The 18,950-nt window shown below is 37.8% G+C and overlaps 1 protein-coding gene across 7 annotated transcripts in view; it reads right to left on the minus strand.

The window, feature by feature from the left end:
* Nucleotides 1-18,950, minus strand: part of CUL5 (cullin 5) — a 33,719-nt gene that overhangs the window by 9,420 nt on the left and 5,349 nt on the right. For 3 of the 7 annotated variants that reach the window (XM_080613994.1, XM_080613991.1, XM_080613995.1), the window contains exons 2-12: nucleotides 17,313-17,422; nucleotides 14,886-14,985; nucleotides 13,330-13,506; nucleotides 10,677-10,818; nucleotides 9,512-9,657; nucleotides 9,355-9,435; nucleotides 7,998-8,091; nucleotides 3,470-3,600; nucleotides 2,620-2,727; nucleotides 1,951-2,015; nucleotides 209-341 (exon numbers count right to left, since the gene is read on the minus strand). In XM_080613994.1, coding sequence (XP_080470120.1) covers nucleotides 209-341; nucleotides 1,951-2,015; nucleotides 2,620-2,727; nucleotides 3,470-3,600; nucleotides 7,998-8,091; nucleotides 9,355-9,435; nucleotides 9,512-9,657; nucleotides 10,677-10,818; nucleotides 13,330-13,506; nucleotides 14,886-14,985; nucleotides 17,313-17,422 — 1,287 coding nt within the window. Of the gene's footprint in view, nucleotides 1-208; nucleotides 342-1,950; nucleotides 2,016-2,619; nucleotides 2,728-3,469; nucleotides 3,601-7,997; nucleotides 8,092-9,354; nucleotides 9,436-9,511; nucleotides 9,658-10,676; nucleotides 10,819-13,329; nucleotides 13,507-14,885; nucleotides 14,986-17,312; nucleotides 17,425-17,820; nucleotides 18,044-18,950 lie in introns of those variants that run through there. The other 4 variants (XM_080613992.1, XM_080613993.1, XM_080613996.1 and 1 more) reach the window with 4 other exon arrangements.

Genomic DNA, 18,950 nt, shown 5'->3' on the forward strand with positions numbered 1-18,950 from the left:
ATATTCGGTTTGTGAACTGACAGAGACATGAAACAACACTGCCTGCATTACAGGATTTAAGCAAGCATATGCTGGATGACATAATAATCTCTTTCCCTGTTATTACACCTTGCATAACTGTTTTTGAAGATCAAGGCCTCCACCCACACAATGAAATAACCCAAATCCATTCTTCAGAATAATCAAGAAGTAGAAAGCAAAAACATACCACTTCTTTAAGCTTTGCTTCAATTTCTTCAGAGGTTAGTTTTTTGCTTAGTGGTGTTTTTCTTAGCAACATGTCACAGTAATTAGCAAGAAGCTCAGGGCATTTGGATTCAGGCTGTGTTTTCAATCCAACACTAAATAAAAAAAGAACAACATATCTTCAAAACGCACAAAATCTTGCTATTCCAGAGTAGTCACACTGCTAACAAGACAGACCACTCTTTCCTCATCACCTTCGCAAGGACCCTGGTGGTGAATTCATATCCTTGTTAAACTAATGAAAAATTAGGGAAAACTCCCTTTTCTTCTTGAAAGAATAAATTCTACCAAACATTTCCAGACAACTTTTAATTTTAGAACTCTAACAATGAGGGATTACATTGAAACTACAGTATGAAACAACTAAACATTGCATGGCAGTAAATGTTCCCGTAAAGGATTAACAAATGCTGCACTGAAACGTTTCCATCATCCTGTCAGTATGCTCCAAGAAAAGTCTCAAGAACAGCCTCCTGCACTGCATTTCACAGATTGCAAATCCCAACACATCTATCACATAGTAACAGGATAAAATTGTTTTAGAACAGGTATAAAAGCGGACTGGAAGCTTAGAAATTAAAAGGAGGTTAAACAAGAAGATACTACAGTAGACAGACTTGTTCCTCAAAATGCATGCAAGCAGCAAGGTCGTGTTCTGCACCTGTGTCTAGACTGGTGAATAAAACAGTGCCAAGGACCAATCCCTATTTCTACAGTCAGATGGCACCAACTACACTGCTACTATCAAGGACCCAAACCAAAGGCAGCAAATAAGATCGTAGGCAAGTTGTAGGGATTCTCAGGAATCAGTGGCCTTGCTCATTCTCTCACCCTCCCATCAACTAGCGCAGACAGTGCTATATCTCTTCAGACAACTTGTCCTTTATAATTCATGAAGCAGCTTGCATGCTAGCGACTTCTGCCCTCCTAAATACCATTTGGAGTAAAAGCAGATCACTGGTATTTTGGTTAATACAAGTCAGAACTCTCATTTAAACAATGTGCTCCCAGGGATTTCGGAACAAATCAGACTATGCACATAAGCAACCCCAACCACCTAAATATATACAAACCTACTGAAGTGGCACACCACATGTTAAATGTTAACAATCAAATAACCGTCTGCTACATTCTCTTGGCTGAGATAGCAGAGCAGCCACAGTAAGCATGGTTTTCCTTTTTGAGTCTCACGAGCCTGCTTAATCTACTGCAAGTTGTTTAAACTAACCTGGTTAATCCTGCATTGAAACAAAAATGCAACGCCCAGCCAGGCCACACTCAAGCTGGTGTAAGAGTAGGTAGGAAACAGCTGCTGGACAGTTACAGCTTAATCAGCTACAGTTATTCCCATAAAGATTACTGCCTCTATTTTCCCTTGGACTTCTACTGAAGTTGCAGCAGTTATACAGCTCAGGTTTTTGGAATTCATAACTTGGGAAGGTATTGTTAAATTAAGCTAACAAACTGACTTATTACTCTACCATAAAAGGATAGATCCCCAGTTACTGAAAATAAACTTGCGTTTAAACAGGCTGCTATTCACTGATCCACTGCCGTGTGAAGTCTTACCAGAGGTTGATAAGGAATCTGAAATTCCATAACATAAAAACCACAAAGCACTTTTAAACCGTGTTACTTTTTGAAGGCATTTTAAGAGAAGCTCAAACTTTCAATCTCGATTCAACTGAAGTTTGTATGTCTTACCCCTTTTGCTTCAATGGCAATTCAAGTTTAAATATTGTAGCATCATTCACAACTGCTTTGTACGCCTGAAAAGTAATTACAGATTATTAATGCTTCACTCAATTTCTCTCTTAAATATACGAATCACAAAGGTTTTATATCTTTTTTGGATTACTATAACATTAATTTTTTTTTAAAATTAGCTCAAAGTTTGCAGGTTTGATTTTCAACATGAGAGTTTAAATCTTGTGACTTAATTTCCCATTAACTGCTGTTCTGTGTTTTCCTCATGTCCATTAACATCCAATTCCCTTTAAGCAACAACTTAGGAAGTGATTGCATAGAGAAGGTTGCATATCTGAAGTCATGAAACTACACCCAAACATGTAGTAAATTCTAAACATAAATATATTGCTGAATCAGACATTAAAGTGCTCAACATAAAGATCATCTGCTGTGCTCTACAACAGCACAAAGCTGAACACAAATGCAACTTTATGCATGACTACAGCACAAATTAAAAGCTAATCAGTTTGAGGCAAGTTTCTTCAGTATTTTCAGCTACATGCTTCCTTGAATAAGAGCAGCTTCTAGATTTAACAGTGAATGGGCACACGGATTTCAGAGACATCATAATATGAACGACACCAACTCTTAAACTGAAAACAAATGAGCAGCAGAAACACATACCTTATCTCTTGCAGTTAGAAACCTTGGATCATCTTGAAAAGCTTCTTTAACCAACTTACTAAATCGATTAAATAGTGTGAGCAATTGCTCTACGTATTTCTCAGAATCCTAGAGTGGCAAAAATCAAATGAAAAAAAAAAGCTCTAGAGAACTCAGGGTGAGCTTTCATATAATGCCGTAATCTGTACTAATGCAGTATCCTCAGGCCTGTGTACTACAAATGAGCATTTTATCTTGGTTCTTTGTACTGAAGAGCTTTACAGCATCTAAATGCCAACACACACTTTCAGGATAGTATTCCAACATATAAGCATACATATAGAGATAAAAAATATGTAACTTTCAAATATTTTGTAATGACTTCTAAAATTAAGCATGTTTTCAAGGACCAATAAAAGGCACATCCTAATTGCTGCACATACTCAGGCCTCCTAGACCCAGACAAAAAGATGATAAAAAGGTGACAAAGGACAGTGTGGGAAAAAAAGTCTAATATCCACACTGAACAACCCCTCAACGACTGAAAGCAAATTGCAAATTTCATTAGGAAGTTAGAATGCTTTTAATTACAATGCTGACATGATCCTACTATGTAAATATCCCATGCACTTCATGTATAGCCTTTTCTATGCTACAAATTTGATTCATGTTTTAAAGCTACAACTGAGAACGAAAGGAATAAGAAATGATTCTTAAAACATCTAAAACTTTCAGTGGGTCAAAATTTGAAGTTTAAACATAAAATATTAAAAAATTATTTCAATTCATATTATGTCCCCGAAACAGAGAATATTTAACTTCGGAAATGTTGCTTTTTCGTTGTTATTTTGTTAAAAACCAATACACTTACAGTAGTAATAGTTTCAGCAGCTGCTACCATATCTGCAAGTCCAGCACTAACAATATGTTCTTCCAAATCTTTTAGCATAGGTTCTATGCCATTCGGAACTTTATCCATCAGTGAAAACATTAAATGCAACTCTGAAAGATAAGAATACTGATAAAGCCACAAGTCAAAGACCTGTATAAAAACCAAACATATTGCATTTCTGCAAGCATCTCCCAGCAGAACACTGAATATGTACACAACAGATAATCCAATTCATCCCTTAAAAAGAAAGATGTCTTCAATAGTGTTCCAAATCTAGTCCCATGAGGAGATTCTTCTGAAGGCAAAAAGAGGTATTTATTAAAACATAATACTTGCTTATGCATGCATCATCATAAGCTTGAATAAAACCCACTGAAGTCAATCGCGATTTGGACTTAGTCCAGGTTCTCAGTATAACTGCCTTAAAATCCCTGGCAAAATGGGAATCTCTCAGTTGGAAGCCTACAGGAGTGTATGAAGGAAATCGTATGGATTTAAGTTATTTTTGGTTTTCTTTTAAATTAAAGGCCAACAGAGCTATCTTTCATATCTTCCAATGCCATCTACAATGTTTTGTTTTAATTAAAAGCATGCCAAATTCTAAAGTAACCAAAACTAAGGTGACCAGCATTTCTTCCTTTCTGTTTTCCCATAGTTTATTTAGTTTTTCTGAAAGTTACCAGTTAAAAAACTTTAAAAACTGATCTGGTTTATGTGTCTGCTTTTTGTGGAGGTATTTCAAGACTGCTAAAAAACCCCTTTCAAAAGCACTGAAACATCAATAATCATCTCCTGAAAGCTTTCTACAAAGGAACACCTGGATTAAGGTCACCAGATTGTTTTAGAAAAACCACAGACATCTGAGCTAAACACAGCAAAGGACTCTGCTTAATGAACTAGAGCAAACCCATCATGGACTTTCATCTTTTTTTTTTTTAAAAAAAAAAAAAAAAAAAAAAAAAAAAAAGAAGAAACTTATAGATTCGCTTAGTTCCTCAATGCTGTCATCTACTGTGAAATGAGACAAAAGCCAGAGGCCCATCTGTTTTATCCTCCACCATACTTTTCTCAGCAACCCTACTGAAGAGGAAATAGATGTTATCAACTTCTGGATCCCAACAACTGTTGCAGGAATCAAATAGAAAAGCAATGCACACAGAAGAACAGGAGAAAAAAAATTATCTATTGTACATTTATCTAAATGTATATAATGTAACAATGCAAATTTAAGAATGGAAACTGCAAAAAAAACCCTCAATAAGGACTCGTAGTTCTACTAAAGACCACACAAAATGACCCAGAAGTGTGACTCACTACTCCCTCAGCAAGTTTTCTGCAGTTGACATGCTGGAGGGATGTCACCCAGGGGGACCTTGACACACTCGATAGGTGGGCCAATGAAAACCTCATGAAGTTCAACAGGGCCAAGAGCAAGGTCCAGCACCTGGGCCGGGGCAATCACAGGCACAGATACAGGCTGGGTGGAGAATGGACTGAGAGCAGCCCTGAGGAGAAGGACTTGGGGGTGCGGGTTGATGAGAAGCTCAACGTGACCCATCAGCGTGCGCTTGCTGCCCAGAAATCAACCATATCCTGGGCTGCATCAAAAGGAGCGTGACCAGCAGGTTGAAGGAGGTGATTCTCCCCCTCTGCTCTCTTGAGACCCTTCCTGCAGTATTGCATTAAGCTCTGGAACCCCCAGTGTAAGAAGAACGTCAACCTTCTGGAGCCAGTCCAGAGGAGGTCACAAAGATGGCTTGTTCAGCCTGGAGAAGGGAAGGTTCCAGGGAGACCTTAGAGCAGCTCCCAGTGCCTAAAGGGGCCTACAAGAAATCTGGAGAAACTTTTTTAAAAGGTCCTGCAGTGACAGAACAAGGGGGAATGGCTTTAAGCTGACAGAGGGGATATTGAGATATCGAGAAGAAATTCTTTATTGTGAGGGTGGTAAGACACTGGTACAGGTTGCCCAGAGAAGTTGTGGCTGCCCCATCCCTGGCAGTGTTCAAGACTAGGCTGGATGGGGCTTTGTGCAACCTCGTCTAGTGGAAGGTGTCCCAGTCCATGGCAGGGAGTTGGAACTAGATGATCTTTGGTCCCTTCCAACCCAAACCACTCTATGTTTCTGAGATTTCAGGAACCAGACAAAAAATCGTGACAGAGGTATTCTCACTGCAATTTAAAAGTACCATAAATGATGGCAGCACCGTTTTCCACAGGGCAAGTCCAAAAATCTCACTCAATGTTTACTGAATCTTTCCACGTGTACTTTAAAAAGGGTGAGAGGGAGAAAGAGATGGGGGGGGGGGGAAGAAACAAAACAATATATTAAAGGGTTCTACATCTGTTTCTGTAAACTAGTAATGGCATGAATAATTCACAAAAAAAATAATTTAGTGGTTTCTCCTAATAAATGGTGGCAAAGGAAGACTTCAGGTGCCTCCCTAAAACTGTCAGAACCCAAAACTCCAGATTCTTCAAAGACAGATTTCAAAGTAACAAAAGCAAAAGGAAGATTTCACTTGAACTTCATTCAGAAAACATGACACCAAGAATAAAGAAATCCATCCTGTTGTTGTTGGGGCACTTTAGAATTTCTGTTTTCATTTTGTATTCAAAAAAGCCAAATATACTTTTCATTTCTGTCATGAAGTACTTCAAGAATAAAATTTAGGCCTCCCATCCCCAATGCTATAAGCCAAAAAAAATGCACTAAGCCAGTTCTGAAGAATGTTTGCAAGTTATAACATCTTCAATGGTTTTTAGCTGGAAAACATAATGCCTTCCTTCCTTTGCATGGCATGAAAATATTAATTACTTAATATTTAAGAATATTTTAAAGCAGTACCCAGCTTATAACCAAAAAAACCAGTCTTTTTTTGACAGATGCTGTTTAATAAAAAAACCAGTCATGAGGTTCTTTGGGATATGAGGTAACAGCCTTAAGCTGCACCAGGGGAGGTTTAGATTGGATATTAGGAAAAATTTCTTCACAGAGAGGGTGCTCAGCCATTGGAACAGGCTGCTCAGAGCAGTGGTGGAATCACCATCCCTGGAAGTGTTCAAAAACTGTGTAGATGAGGCCCTCAGCGACAGGAGTTAGTGGTGGCCTTGGCAGTCCTGGGGTAGTGGTTGGACTTGACGATCTTAAAGGTCTTTTCCCACCTGGTTGATATAATAGTGAGGAATAGCAGAGGATACTATTAGATGTACATATTAATATGTACAGCTCCAATCTTTAAATAATTTCTTAATCATCTGCACCCGCATCCTCCATTAAAACATTTTAAAGAGCACAGGTAGGTCTAGAAAAAATACAAAAAGATTTGAAATTGATGCCTGAGCTCTTACACACTAAACAGAAGTATTTTGCAGCTGAGCAGTATCATGGGGCAGACATAGCCACAAGAAAAGAGAGGACTGTGTGAATATTTCACCAAGTTTCTAAACATAGATGCTCTGGATGCTACAGATATGAACCTTTTTGAAGCTCTGCATTTCAATAAGCCTCCTGCATTCTCTTAAAAGGCTGTAACATATACTCATAAGGAGTTTAGTGGCTTTCTAGATTTAGCTCTGGACTATTGCCAGAAATCACGCTGCTAGATGAACAGATCAGTAGGACATAGTTTTGAGGTCAAATATTTTCTGAAATGCTAGCATTTAGAAGTATTTTCTACACTGTTCTGAGTCATAAAACAGTTTTCACATTTGCATAGAAATGAAAACTTCATATAGACATCAGTAAATATTCCCTGGCTGCAGGATATTTAGAAAAAGAGGAAAAAGAAAAATCAGCCCCAAACCCTGTGATTTCAGCTTTTTCTGTTTGTTTGTTTTTAGTTTCCCTACTTAAATTATGACAATTTAATGTTTTATCTAGTTTGGTTTATCATACAGGACCAACACAAGATTTCTGAATCACATTAACCTCTCAGTTATGGAAGTAGAGTTAAAAAAACCTTGAAACTTTACCAAGACATGCAGAGCTAACTCAATACTCACAGTGACATACTGGCTACAAAGCCAGGTTAAAACTTGCAGAGTTTTTGTTCATTGACCTATTGGTCCTGCACAAATAATCAGAATAAGAAAGTTTTCTCCTTGCTTTTCAGACAAACAGCTTCGCAAACAGGTGCTTCACTTTTTTCAAGGGAAGAGGAGTAATGGGGGTAGAATGAAGGGGCAGTGCTTGTATCTGAACTATTCAAACAGAGAATAAGACATATGCAACATTTAACAGAGCTGCTCAACATGAGGAAAATAAGCTGTAAGAAAACAACATAAAATACTCTTTTCTTTCAAGATGAGAACTATCCAGTCATTCAAATCAGGGTATTGTACATACACATTTCAGAAGTGATATAAATTGCCCACATGCAGTAATATCTTGGCTACGTAACACTGTCACCATCTATTTAAAACAGTAATTTGATACATCTACAAACAAATCTATTTTTACACAGTGGATGCTGAGTTCATCCTGCACTGGTCTTGAAGCTTCACTTACTTTCTGTTTCATTTCGTTTGATCATGCCTTGGCATTCAGCTAAAATAGTCTCTTTAAAAGATGTCACCAGGGCATTGACGCAGCACTCCATTAGCTGAAACACATTAAACACAGAATTTGCTCCATTAGCCATCTGACCACCAAAGTCTGATCTGCCTGGAGTTTGTCATGACACACAATCTAGCCTGCTCCCAACAACTGTGCTCTATAAAATAACTCATTCGTTTACTGATCCATAAAAGTCTGTGTACTTTGATTAACATCTGTATGGGAAACCGTATTTCTTCAACACATATAAGTTAGTAAATATGGTAAACTCCTTCCCAAACCAGTACTGAGTTTAATATTTCTGTTGCTTCTTTTCTCTCAAGGGAGCCACCACTTTCGGAACACCAACTACCCTACTTAGTTTCCAAGTATACATCCAAGAGCTAAGAATAGTTCTCATTCCAGCATACCCTATTTGGACCAGGCTGGTTTGCTTGAACAAGAAGACTAGAACAAGAAGAACAAGAAGATTATGGCTAGACCTAGAACAGAAACTGCTTGTACAGGTCAGGACCATCTTTCTTCTGTCAGCCTCTTGATATGGGTCACAATTTATAGCTGTTCAAAATGAATGATCTATAACATAACAAAAGACATAAAATACATTTTGACCCACTGAAAAAAAACCAAAACCAAACCCAAACAAAAACCAAACAAACCCCCCAGATTTAAAAGGTATTTAAAATAACCCGTTTCCTGAACTAATTTCAACACAGACTATTATGAACGTTTCGTTGCAGTTAAATCTTCCTCCAGAATCTGAACTGTGTAAAATATTGCTTAAGGGGGGAAAGGAAAAAAAGAAGCAGCATCCTTTATATTAAATGGACATATTCCAGCCTAAGAGGAAAGCTACAGAAGTTTTAATGAGTCTTCTATCGCTCCTTTTGATTGCAACGAACAATAACTCTTTCAGGTATTCTCAATGAGCACTGAGAAACCCTTTACTTAATAGACTGGACAACTTATTTTCAAATATTCTCATGCACTGGTAAGTGTAGGAAGAAAATAAAACCAAACCTGATTCAAAAAGAAAGAACAAAAAGCAATCTAGCTAAAACTCTGCCCTTCAATCTGAACTTTTGATCTACATTTACTATTACAATATCTGGAGAAATTTTAAATTGCCAGATTGGAAAGGAATACAGATTTTTGCAGGAAAAAATAGTGGATTCTTAGAAAACAAAATCAACAGCTTCATCTCAATTTAGTGCTACAAGTAAAACTTGAACACACAAAATTAAAACCACAATGTAGTAATACTATATAAATACAAAATACATCGAAGTTTTCAGCACATCATACTTACTGCTTCTACTGAGTTACATTCACGCCTTGTTTCTAAGTATCGTAGTGCTCTTTTCTCTTCTTCTTTTAGTTTAGCATCTGCCTGTGCAAAAGTAGAACAGCAATCATTTTAAGTACTAACACTTTCAGAATAAAGTTACAACAGAAGTTTTACTTACATATTTCATATAATTCTGTACACCATTTTGCTGCAAATAAGAAGGAGCCTGTGTTCTATAAAATCTCTCTGTTGAATCCAAATACGCCTTTTCAAAGTTATCCCGATATATCTGAAGTTTGTCTTCAGGATTGGAACAAAGGTTAACTGCAAAGAGAAAGTTCAAACTTACTTTCAAGTCTTGGAAACTTAAGTGGCTAATAATAACGAAATCTCTCATTAAGACGAGTCTTGTATTAAAAGGTTGCATTGAACAATTTGAAGTACCCTATAAATGTACTCTGACCCCTAAAGGTAACCAAAATTGTCCAGTCCTAGCTCTAAAAATATTTAGATTAATGATAAGGAAGTGGAGAGAACTTCATACTTATCACCAGCATTAGAGACACTCAAACATGGTAACCAGAAATACACATACAACTGCAAAATAGGAAGGAAAAAAAGAAACAAATAAGGGCAGTTCAGCATAATGCCTAGTGAAGTGAGAACTCTCCACCTGGCTGGGCATACAGCTTTTCTTCCACACTGTTCTTAGACTCCCAATGTCTTAGGGGTTTTTCCTCTCTTTTACCAGAATGTTGACAGCCAGCCTTCTGCAGTGCTAGGAACTATTTGGAAAAAAGTTTCCCCCTTCCTCTTAACTGTTACAGAGGAATAAATAAAGACCTTAAATGGAATATGCTTAAAAAAAAATTAGAATTGGACATTATAAAACCATCTGAGAGAGCATTAGCCACAAGTTTAATTCAACAGGCTGCAAAGGGATATGGAAGCACCAGGCAACGGTGAAATGTCACAGAAGTTTCAGCTACACAGATGTGTTTCTCAAAGAAGAGTCTTAGATGCAGCCTGTTTAGCATTTTTTCTTCAAACTGCCTGAAGAATCAGAAACAGTACAAAGCACAAAGTCATTATCTGCAAACCCAAAAGGTCAAGTAATAGTTTGCTTTTTGAAAATACCCATTTTGTAGTAACTGATACACAGCTAAATCACTTTGAAGTTAAAGATTTTAAATTGAATTTAATTGGTATCACACATCAACAACATCAATACAAAATGCTGAGATAAGCATCCCAACCCTACCACCACAACTGTCAACTCTGCATGATGAAAACTCATTTACTAATGTGAGGAGGCAACAGAGATGGGTCTGTGCACAACATACCATATGATTCTCGAACTCCAATAACAAGCTGAGAGTCGAAAGCTTCTCCTAGTCTTTCAGCATGAACTAGCTTCATTGCACTGTCCTGAAGTCTGTTTTTTATATTTGAAAATATGGATTCATTCCATGTATCTAGCATGAGCTGTGTATTGGAAAGAAGAAGAAAAAAAATCCTGTGAGAAAGGTACACGCAGACATAAGATTGTGCAAAAGAAATACAGGGGATCAGAAACAGAAATCAACCAATTTATAATGCACTTCCCAGGTTATATACAGCAGTTCAACTACCTTAGAACCTGATCTTGCTCTGAACTTGTTATGGAAGTAATATTCAGCTTACATTCTAAGCTTACTCAGTGTAACCAGACAGCCACTGTTTGATTCATATATTAATTCCATAATTCTGTATTATTCCTACAGTCCTCAGTAATCAAGTAATTTTCCAAATGCTTTATCTAACAAACAATGGAAACAAAAAAGCTAAATTGGAGATTCCTCTCTTTGCTGCTATTTTCGCCTCCTTTTCTTCAAGAGGAATAGAGGATCAGATGTCAAAACAGGAGGGTGAAGAAAAAAACCTTGCCCAAAGTAATGCACTCAATCTATTTTGTTCTTCCCATCCTGGAGGCAGGGGGATAGTTGAGATGCTTTTCACTACCAAATGAAAGACTGTTAAAGAAATTTCATTTCCTTACAGATACTATCTGCAATGGAAAGGAATAATGAATGATGTTTAACTAAAGGACTGAACTCTTTACAACTGATGTGCTTGGTTTTTCTTAGAATAAAAGACTAAAGCAATTTCAAGGACCATTATTCATGGGATTCGGGACACTGAGCACTCCATACTCAAAACCCTAGACTTTCTTTATGTGGATATGAAATAGTAAAAAGATCATATTCACAAGATTCTACATTCCCAATCTTTTCATTGATATGCTGACAGCATGGAGGAAAAAGGGGAAATTAAGAGATCAAGAGTTATAGTTAAGTTAGGAGTTATCTTAACTTAAGATGACAGCATTTGATTGGTCATTTATAAAGTGCAGAGATGTGCCCCAGTTAAAATCTTGGGACTGGCAAATAAAATAGGAGTAGAAAAACTAATTGCTTATATATACAAGTACTTGCTACTCACAAGTATAGAAACAGTAGGTGAATTTACAACTGCCTCCATGCCAGGATTCAAGTCATAATTATAAACAAGCGAAAAACCAAAACCAAAGACAAAACCAAAACACCTCAGCAAGCCCCCAAACAAACCCAAAGCCCAGTAAAGAAATGCTTCAATCATAGAATCATAGAAAAGTTAGGGTTGGAAAGGACCTTGAGATCATCTAGTTCCAACCCCCTGCCATGGGCAGTGATGCCTCACACTAAACCATGCCACTCAAGGCCTCATCCAACCTGGCCTTGAACACTGCCAAGGATGGAGCATTCACAACCTCCCTGGGCAACCCATTCCAGTGCCTCACCATCCTCACAGTAAAGAATTTCTTCCTTATATCTAACCTGAACTTCCCCTGTTTAAGTTTGAACCCGTTACCCCTTGTCCTGTCACTACAGTCCCTGATGAAGAGTCCCTCCCCAGCATCCTTGTAGGCCCCCTTCAGATACTGGAAGGCTGCTATGAGGTCTCCATGCAGCCTTCTCTTCTCCAGGCTGAACAGCCCCAACTTTCTCAGCCTGTCTCCATACGGGAGGTGCTCCAGTCCCCTGATCATCCTCGTGGCCCTCCTCTGCACTTGTTCCAACAGTTCCATGTCCTTTTTATGTTGAGGACACCAGAACTGCACACAATACTCCAAGGGAGGTCTCACGAGAGCAGAGTAGAGGGGTAGGACCACCTCCTTCCACCTGCTGGTCACGCTCCTTTGGATGCAGCCCAGGATACGGTTGGCTTTCTGGGCTGTGAGCACACACTGAAGCTGGCTCATGTTCATTTTCTCATCGACCAACACCCCCAAGTCCTTCTCTGCAGGGCTGCTCTGAATCTCTTCTCTGCCCAACCTGTAGTTGTATCTGGGATTGCTCCGACCCAGGTGTAGGACCTTGCACTTGTCATGGTTAAACTTCGTAAGGTTGGCATCAGCCCACCTCACAAGCGTGTCAAGGTCCCTCTGGATGGCATCCCTTCCCTCCAGTGTATCAACCGAACCACACATCTTGGTGTCATTGGCAAACTTGCTGAGGGAAAAAAAACACTGCCAGGGATGGGGCAGCCACAGCTTCTCTGGGCACCCTGTGCCAGCACCTCAGCACCCTCACAGGGAAGAGCTTCTGCCTAAGAGCTCATCTCAGTCTCCCCTCGGGCAGGTTAAAGCCATTCCCCTCGGCCTGTCCCTACAGGCCCTTGTCCAAAGCCCCTCTCCAGGTTTCCTGCAGCCCCTTTAGGCACTGGAGCTGCTCTAAGGTCTCCCCTTAAGGAGAGATCATCTGAACAAAATTGTTAATAGCCAAAGCAGAACTGGAGAAACAAGACTGAAACCATTGTGGAGAGAAGAGTTGCATGGTTGTTTTGACCCTCACATGGAAGCAAGTGATACAACATATTCTATGATTGGTGCTATTTTATCTTCAGCTACAGAATCCCTTCTGTACTACTACTGCAGGCAGAAGAGCGTGCAACTAAACTCTTATACCTATCACTTACCTTTCGAACAATACTGTCTTCTACGTTAGACTTCTTGTTGCTGCCCTGCTTGCCCATTAAAGTAATCTCTAACTGACAAAATGGCTTGGGCAAAATATCACACTGCGTGAAGAACTTGCGCCACTCCACTATATATGCTTTTAGTAAAGCTGTATCATCTTGATGACTCAGCACTCTCTGGAGGAGGGGGGAGAAGAGGATGGAATTTATAAACAAATTTCTGCACAAAATACAGAATACTTTGCTTATAGTGAAAATAACTCCCCATATAAAATTGAAATGTACAGATATATCAGAATAAGAAAGTACCATTTATTTCAGGGAAGCAGTTATCAACCCATAGCATATGGACCATTTCTAAAGGGTAAATAAAGGTAACAACAAGTAAGTAGTTGTAAGTTTAAATCTTCTAAATGAACCTGCTTTTATTTTTTTTTTTTTTAATTTTATTTTTAAGCCATCTGCAGGTCAAAAAGATTAAAACACCTTTGGTCTAAAAACATGTCCTGCTACAGCCATATATACAAAAAAATAAAAATAAGTAACCTGTAAGGACTACGTTCTCTTCTATACAGTTAATTCAATGGCACCTACCAACCTTTCATTTAGACCCAGACAGCTAGTTAACATGTATATTTTATTAAAGCCTGGAAACTACAACTACCATACAATGGCTATCATAATGCCTAAAAAGATGCCTCTCAACAGCCAATGCAGACCATGCCAAAGGTCTCAGGTCAGCATAGCATTTATGTATGTAAGCAAGCTGATGGAATTTAAAAATCAACATTTACAAGCCTGGTTATACAAAGGCCTCTGTAAGAAACTATGCTCCTTTAAGCAAAGCCTCAGTGGTGTAAGTCTCTTCACCAAAGATTTTACAGACTTTTCATTTTTTCCTTTCCAATGCCGTAAGATTATTTTTTATTTTTTTTTTAACTTCTCAACAATCCCCTCTTTTAAATCCCTTATTACAGAAAACATCTTTTGTTCTATTTTTCACAAACACAAGTATTTCCTTGGAATCTATTGACAACTTCAACTGTCTGGGGGGGAAGCCCATAAAACTGGACAGCTCAGCTTGCTGAGTCGATAGCAGGGCTATTTCTAGTACACCACACATATGGCTTATTTTAAAGCCATCCATGAACATGTCAGCATTGCACTGAAGCTAGACAAACAGCATTTCTTTTTCAGACAGTAATTTCTTATATAAAATTTTGCCTCAAGACTTTTCAAGTGGCTGAAGATACTGTAAGTACTGTTGGATAAACAAAAATAATGCTAGGGTTTGGGGTTTTTTGTTTTGTTTTTAGTACACCACAAAAATCACTGCCCAGCCCAATTTCAAGGACTGTGAGAAAACAATGAGCCAAGGCAAATGCTCAAGGCTGAGTCTTACTTGTGTCAATAGAAAAGCACAGGGTAATTAAGATCTTCAGGACATCACGGAATTTCAAACAAAAAAGCTATGCATTTAGATCCAATGAAAGTCAAAACTATTTGGTTATTTTTCTAACAATATGAATAGAAGTTATGAAACATTAAGAACTTACTGCTTGTGCCTGTTTAATAAAATCAAGGATGTCTTCTTTCAGAGCCTGATGGATTTTTGCTGGACCTTTATCATCCCACAAGCAAACTGCATGTACATCTCTAGAAAACAATTTATCCATCTTTAAGTAACAGCTACTCAAAGTTTAATGCTGTAGAGCATGAGGTTTAAAAAGCCATAATTTCACTATGTCTAAGAGATTAATACACTTGATCTATCATTGTTAAAAACCACACAGTTAGCTCCCAGTGATATGTGCTAGAAAACATGTTTGGAGAAGAAACTGAAGCTAAGACTGAAAGTCTTTGAACCAAGTAGTGGCAAACTATCTAGGAAATTAGTATGGTCACAAAAGAGATGTAGAAGCCAATTTTGGTTTCAGTATCCATTCAATACTCCTTTTTACATTAAGGACAATTTCTAAAGCTTTTCTTTGACAAAGACAGAAACCACTTGCCAGTAGAAGCATTACTACTCAGCCTGTATTATTCTAAAATATTCTTTATTACCATGCAGCCTTCACTCACAGTTTTACAATCCAAGCACAACATCCTTCTTGTGCTACAAAGGAAAGAGACCTTACATATGAGAAATCTGAGCTCAGGGGCATCAGGTAATTTAAAAGATGTTTTAACAAGTTTAATGCGATCACTGAAATGTTTCATGATAGTGACAGCATTTTAAAGTGGAAACCTACTGCAGAAGAGCTCCCAAACAGCAGCATAAAGCAAAATTCTATTTATGAGTTTTAACAACATCCAAATAATCTTTTTCCTAGCTTACAGCTCAGCAAGAATAACTTAATTCCTACTTTCTTTCCATACTAAAGATCAAATAAAGCAAGCTACACTCCTAACCATACATCATATATAATGTGGCCTAGCAAGCCATTTCTTGACTCGTTACCTTCCTCTGGTTTTTATTCTTCCTTTCAATAATAAGGCCACATCTTTGCAGAAAAGCAACTACATAATCTAAAGGCATAACTTTGTTCCAATTAAATCAGTACAGTTTTCCAATCCAAAAGCAGCTTTTTTAGTTTAACTGAAGACAAAACTTATAAGGTAGAAAGTTCCTTTACCACATGTCCAAGGTGCTGGCCCAGGATTTACAGAGGTCTACCTAAATTGTGAGGTTTAAGCAATGTTCACATGGAGAGAAGGTGTTACTGTATTTAAAATGCCATTGTTTCCTGACAGGAGTGGAAAAAGCAATACTGGATAATTATACTCACAGGGCAGGTAGAAGACACCTATCAATTTGAATTTTTATTAAAGAGCTTAATAAAGACCACTGTCCAAAAATATAAACCTAGGAGAGTGGGATCCTTTCCTTCAGTATCCTTAATTCAGCCATAGAGTTACTTCAGTTATACTGAATAGTTCAGCTACAAGAAAAATAAACTGAAAATTTCAATACCAATGCAGAATTACTGAAGTTGTTATTAAAAATTAAACCAATGGCTCAGGACTGAATTTATACCTGAAATATACCATGTACCTGGCAACCACTATAGCTGACACATCATCAGATATTAAAACTCATTACATGATAAACTACTTTTCCTTTTGGTTGGCACAGAAGCGTGACAGGTGCAGTAGGATGGGTGTAAAAAGAATCACTGCACTGTCCTCATCAAAAAGAGCAATAAAGAGACTGACTGCAGCAGACTGTGTTGGAATAAAAAACACTTTTGTGACAGATTTTAAAAAGCAGAAGGAGAGGCTGCAGATTTAAGCTACAAGCATATCTGAGGAAAACAGCTATGTTGAGACAAAGATTATTTTAGATATTCTTTCAATACATGTTGTTAATTTCCACATTATGTTGGCAAAGGTCACAAGATGTATTGTAAGAAAAAAAATCAGGAAGCAACTTCTCGCTTTTTGGAAGAAGCAAAATGAGAGGGGTTTTACATAGTACAATAATGCAAACACTGCCTGAAAAATATTATATATATTATTCTTAGGGTATAAGGCTATTCAAATTATACCAGTTAAACTGCATTGTCCTGCTACTTCAGTAGCATTTTTATTTTAGAGGAAAGCCATTCAAACCAGAATAATGTGACATTCAGCAAACTGCCTTTAAATGAACTTACTGCCAAAGCAGTAAACAACATTTTCTCTCTAAAACTAACAAAAGGTTTGTGGGTAGGTACAAAACTTGTTTACTATGATCAGCTTAAGTCAAGAGCTCTGTTGTTCTTTCTCCAACCTGCTTGCAAGGATCTGAATCTCAAGAAAACACTACTTTTGCACATTTACAGTGATGCAGGCACACTTAGCACTTAACAAAACTTAAACTCATGGTTTTGTTCTGTGTGTTCCCACATAGTCCATGCCATGCCTAACTGCTGTATCAGAAGTAGTACCATAACTGTATTCTTGTTAGGCAGAAAGATGAAAGATAGTAAAAAATTACTTACGAAAACAGATCAAACCATTGCTGTTTTGTGACAGACTCCTGACGAAGAAGTTTCAGAACGATAGGGCGCATGAAATCCCATTTGTCTTCAAACTGAAGTGAACCTTTGTTCTGAAAAGAACAAAAAAAATACTGTTAATAAAACATTCTCTTAAAAGTTATCTCTAAGGATTGCACTTCCTATGGTAAACTTAAAAATATCTTCTCAGAGGTGTCTCCCATAAGCCAGCCTTTGAGCTACACCACCACAGCTGAACAGCACTTCTCATGGTGTTTATTACTTTAAAATGAGACAGAGCTATTCCTTGTTTCTTAGAGAAGCCAGATTGCCAACTTTTTGCTTTATTCACTGCACTAGCTACAATGCAACAAGTTCTAGCAAGTGTTCTTCACCTGTTAATGGAGTTACAAATGGACAACATAAATGATAGTCAGCTTCACAGCCCCAGCCAGGATACATGCAATGAAAGCCATGAGGCAGAGTTGGAAATCTGTCTTGAATAAATTACCATTGCCAAAATGGCAGCCAGGAATCAGGAACAGCACCTGTGGATGCTGCCATGCACCCTTCTTCTCCACTGTGCATTTGGCGTCAGCCGCAAAGAGGGAGGAAGGAAGCAGAGTGATGTAGGATCTGTTGTACTACAGACTCCCTTCCTGTGGGTTAACTGGCCGTAGGTAGTTTGATGGCCAAGACTACAGTTGATGCAAATGAAAATGGTTTCCATCACTCTGAAAAATTTAATCAAAGGTAGATTTTTTTCAATCTTACAATAAAAATTAAGGCAAAACTACAGAAATTAAATGCTCCAATATAATTCTGATTATTTTAAAAAAAATATCACTGTAGTAGACAGGCTTCCTTTATTTAAAAAAATAACCAAAAACACCTCCCCAAACTAACAGCTTTAAAAATCACTATTTGCTTACAGCTCTAAATTTTTAAAAGAAAAACCTGCAATTAAAAAATAAACAGTTGATTGAGAGCTCTGTGGCAGAAATACTACTGGTTATCTGCAATGTTATCTTCCAATGCAGTGTTTACTTCTGAACAGATCATTGTCTTGGCTAGTACTACTACATTTGACACAACTCACTTCACATGCACCAAATAACACAGTCTAACTACTTGAAATTCTGACAAGTACGCTGTTCTGCCACTAACACCTCTTCAGATAAACAAGCACAAGCAGCACCACACGTTCTCTCAACCATCTCCTTCTGATTAATTTCTACATGGAAATTTACAATTAGATCTGTCATTTAGTATTCAGAATAAGCGCAGTTTGGAAACTGTATCCCCTGCTACTCTGAAGTGCAAAGATGTCTCATCTTCCAGTTAAAAAGATGCAACAGGCATCACAGTAACAATTTTTATAGCAAGATCACCTGGAGGCCTCACAGCATTATCATACCATTGTAGTAGGTATTGAACATGGGCTTCACAGAAGCACTCAGTTTGATGAAGCTTATAATTCTTTTAATATTAAAAAAAGGAAAATAAATTGTTTTCCAATTAGAGAGACAGTTTTGCCTGTTCCCTTCCACTGTAAAAAAAATAATTTGAATGCATCATCTTTGAAAATGCTCAACTGCATGCTTCCCTCCCAGAGTGCCAGCTTTACAATTATTCCCTAAA

The sequence above is a fragment of the Psittacula echo genome (assembly GCF_963264785.1).
Source record: "Psittacula echo genome assembly, chromosome: 3".
Classification (NCBI taxonomy): Eukaryota; Metazoa; Chordata; class Aves; order Psittaciformes; family Psittacidae; genus Psittacula; species Psittacula echo.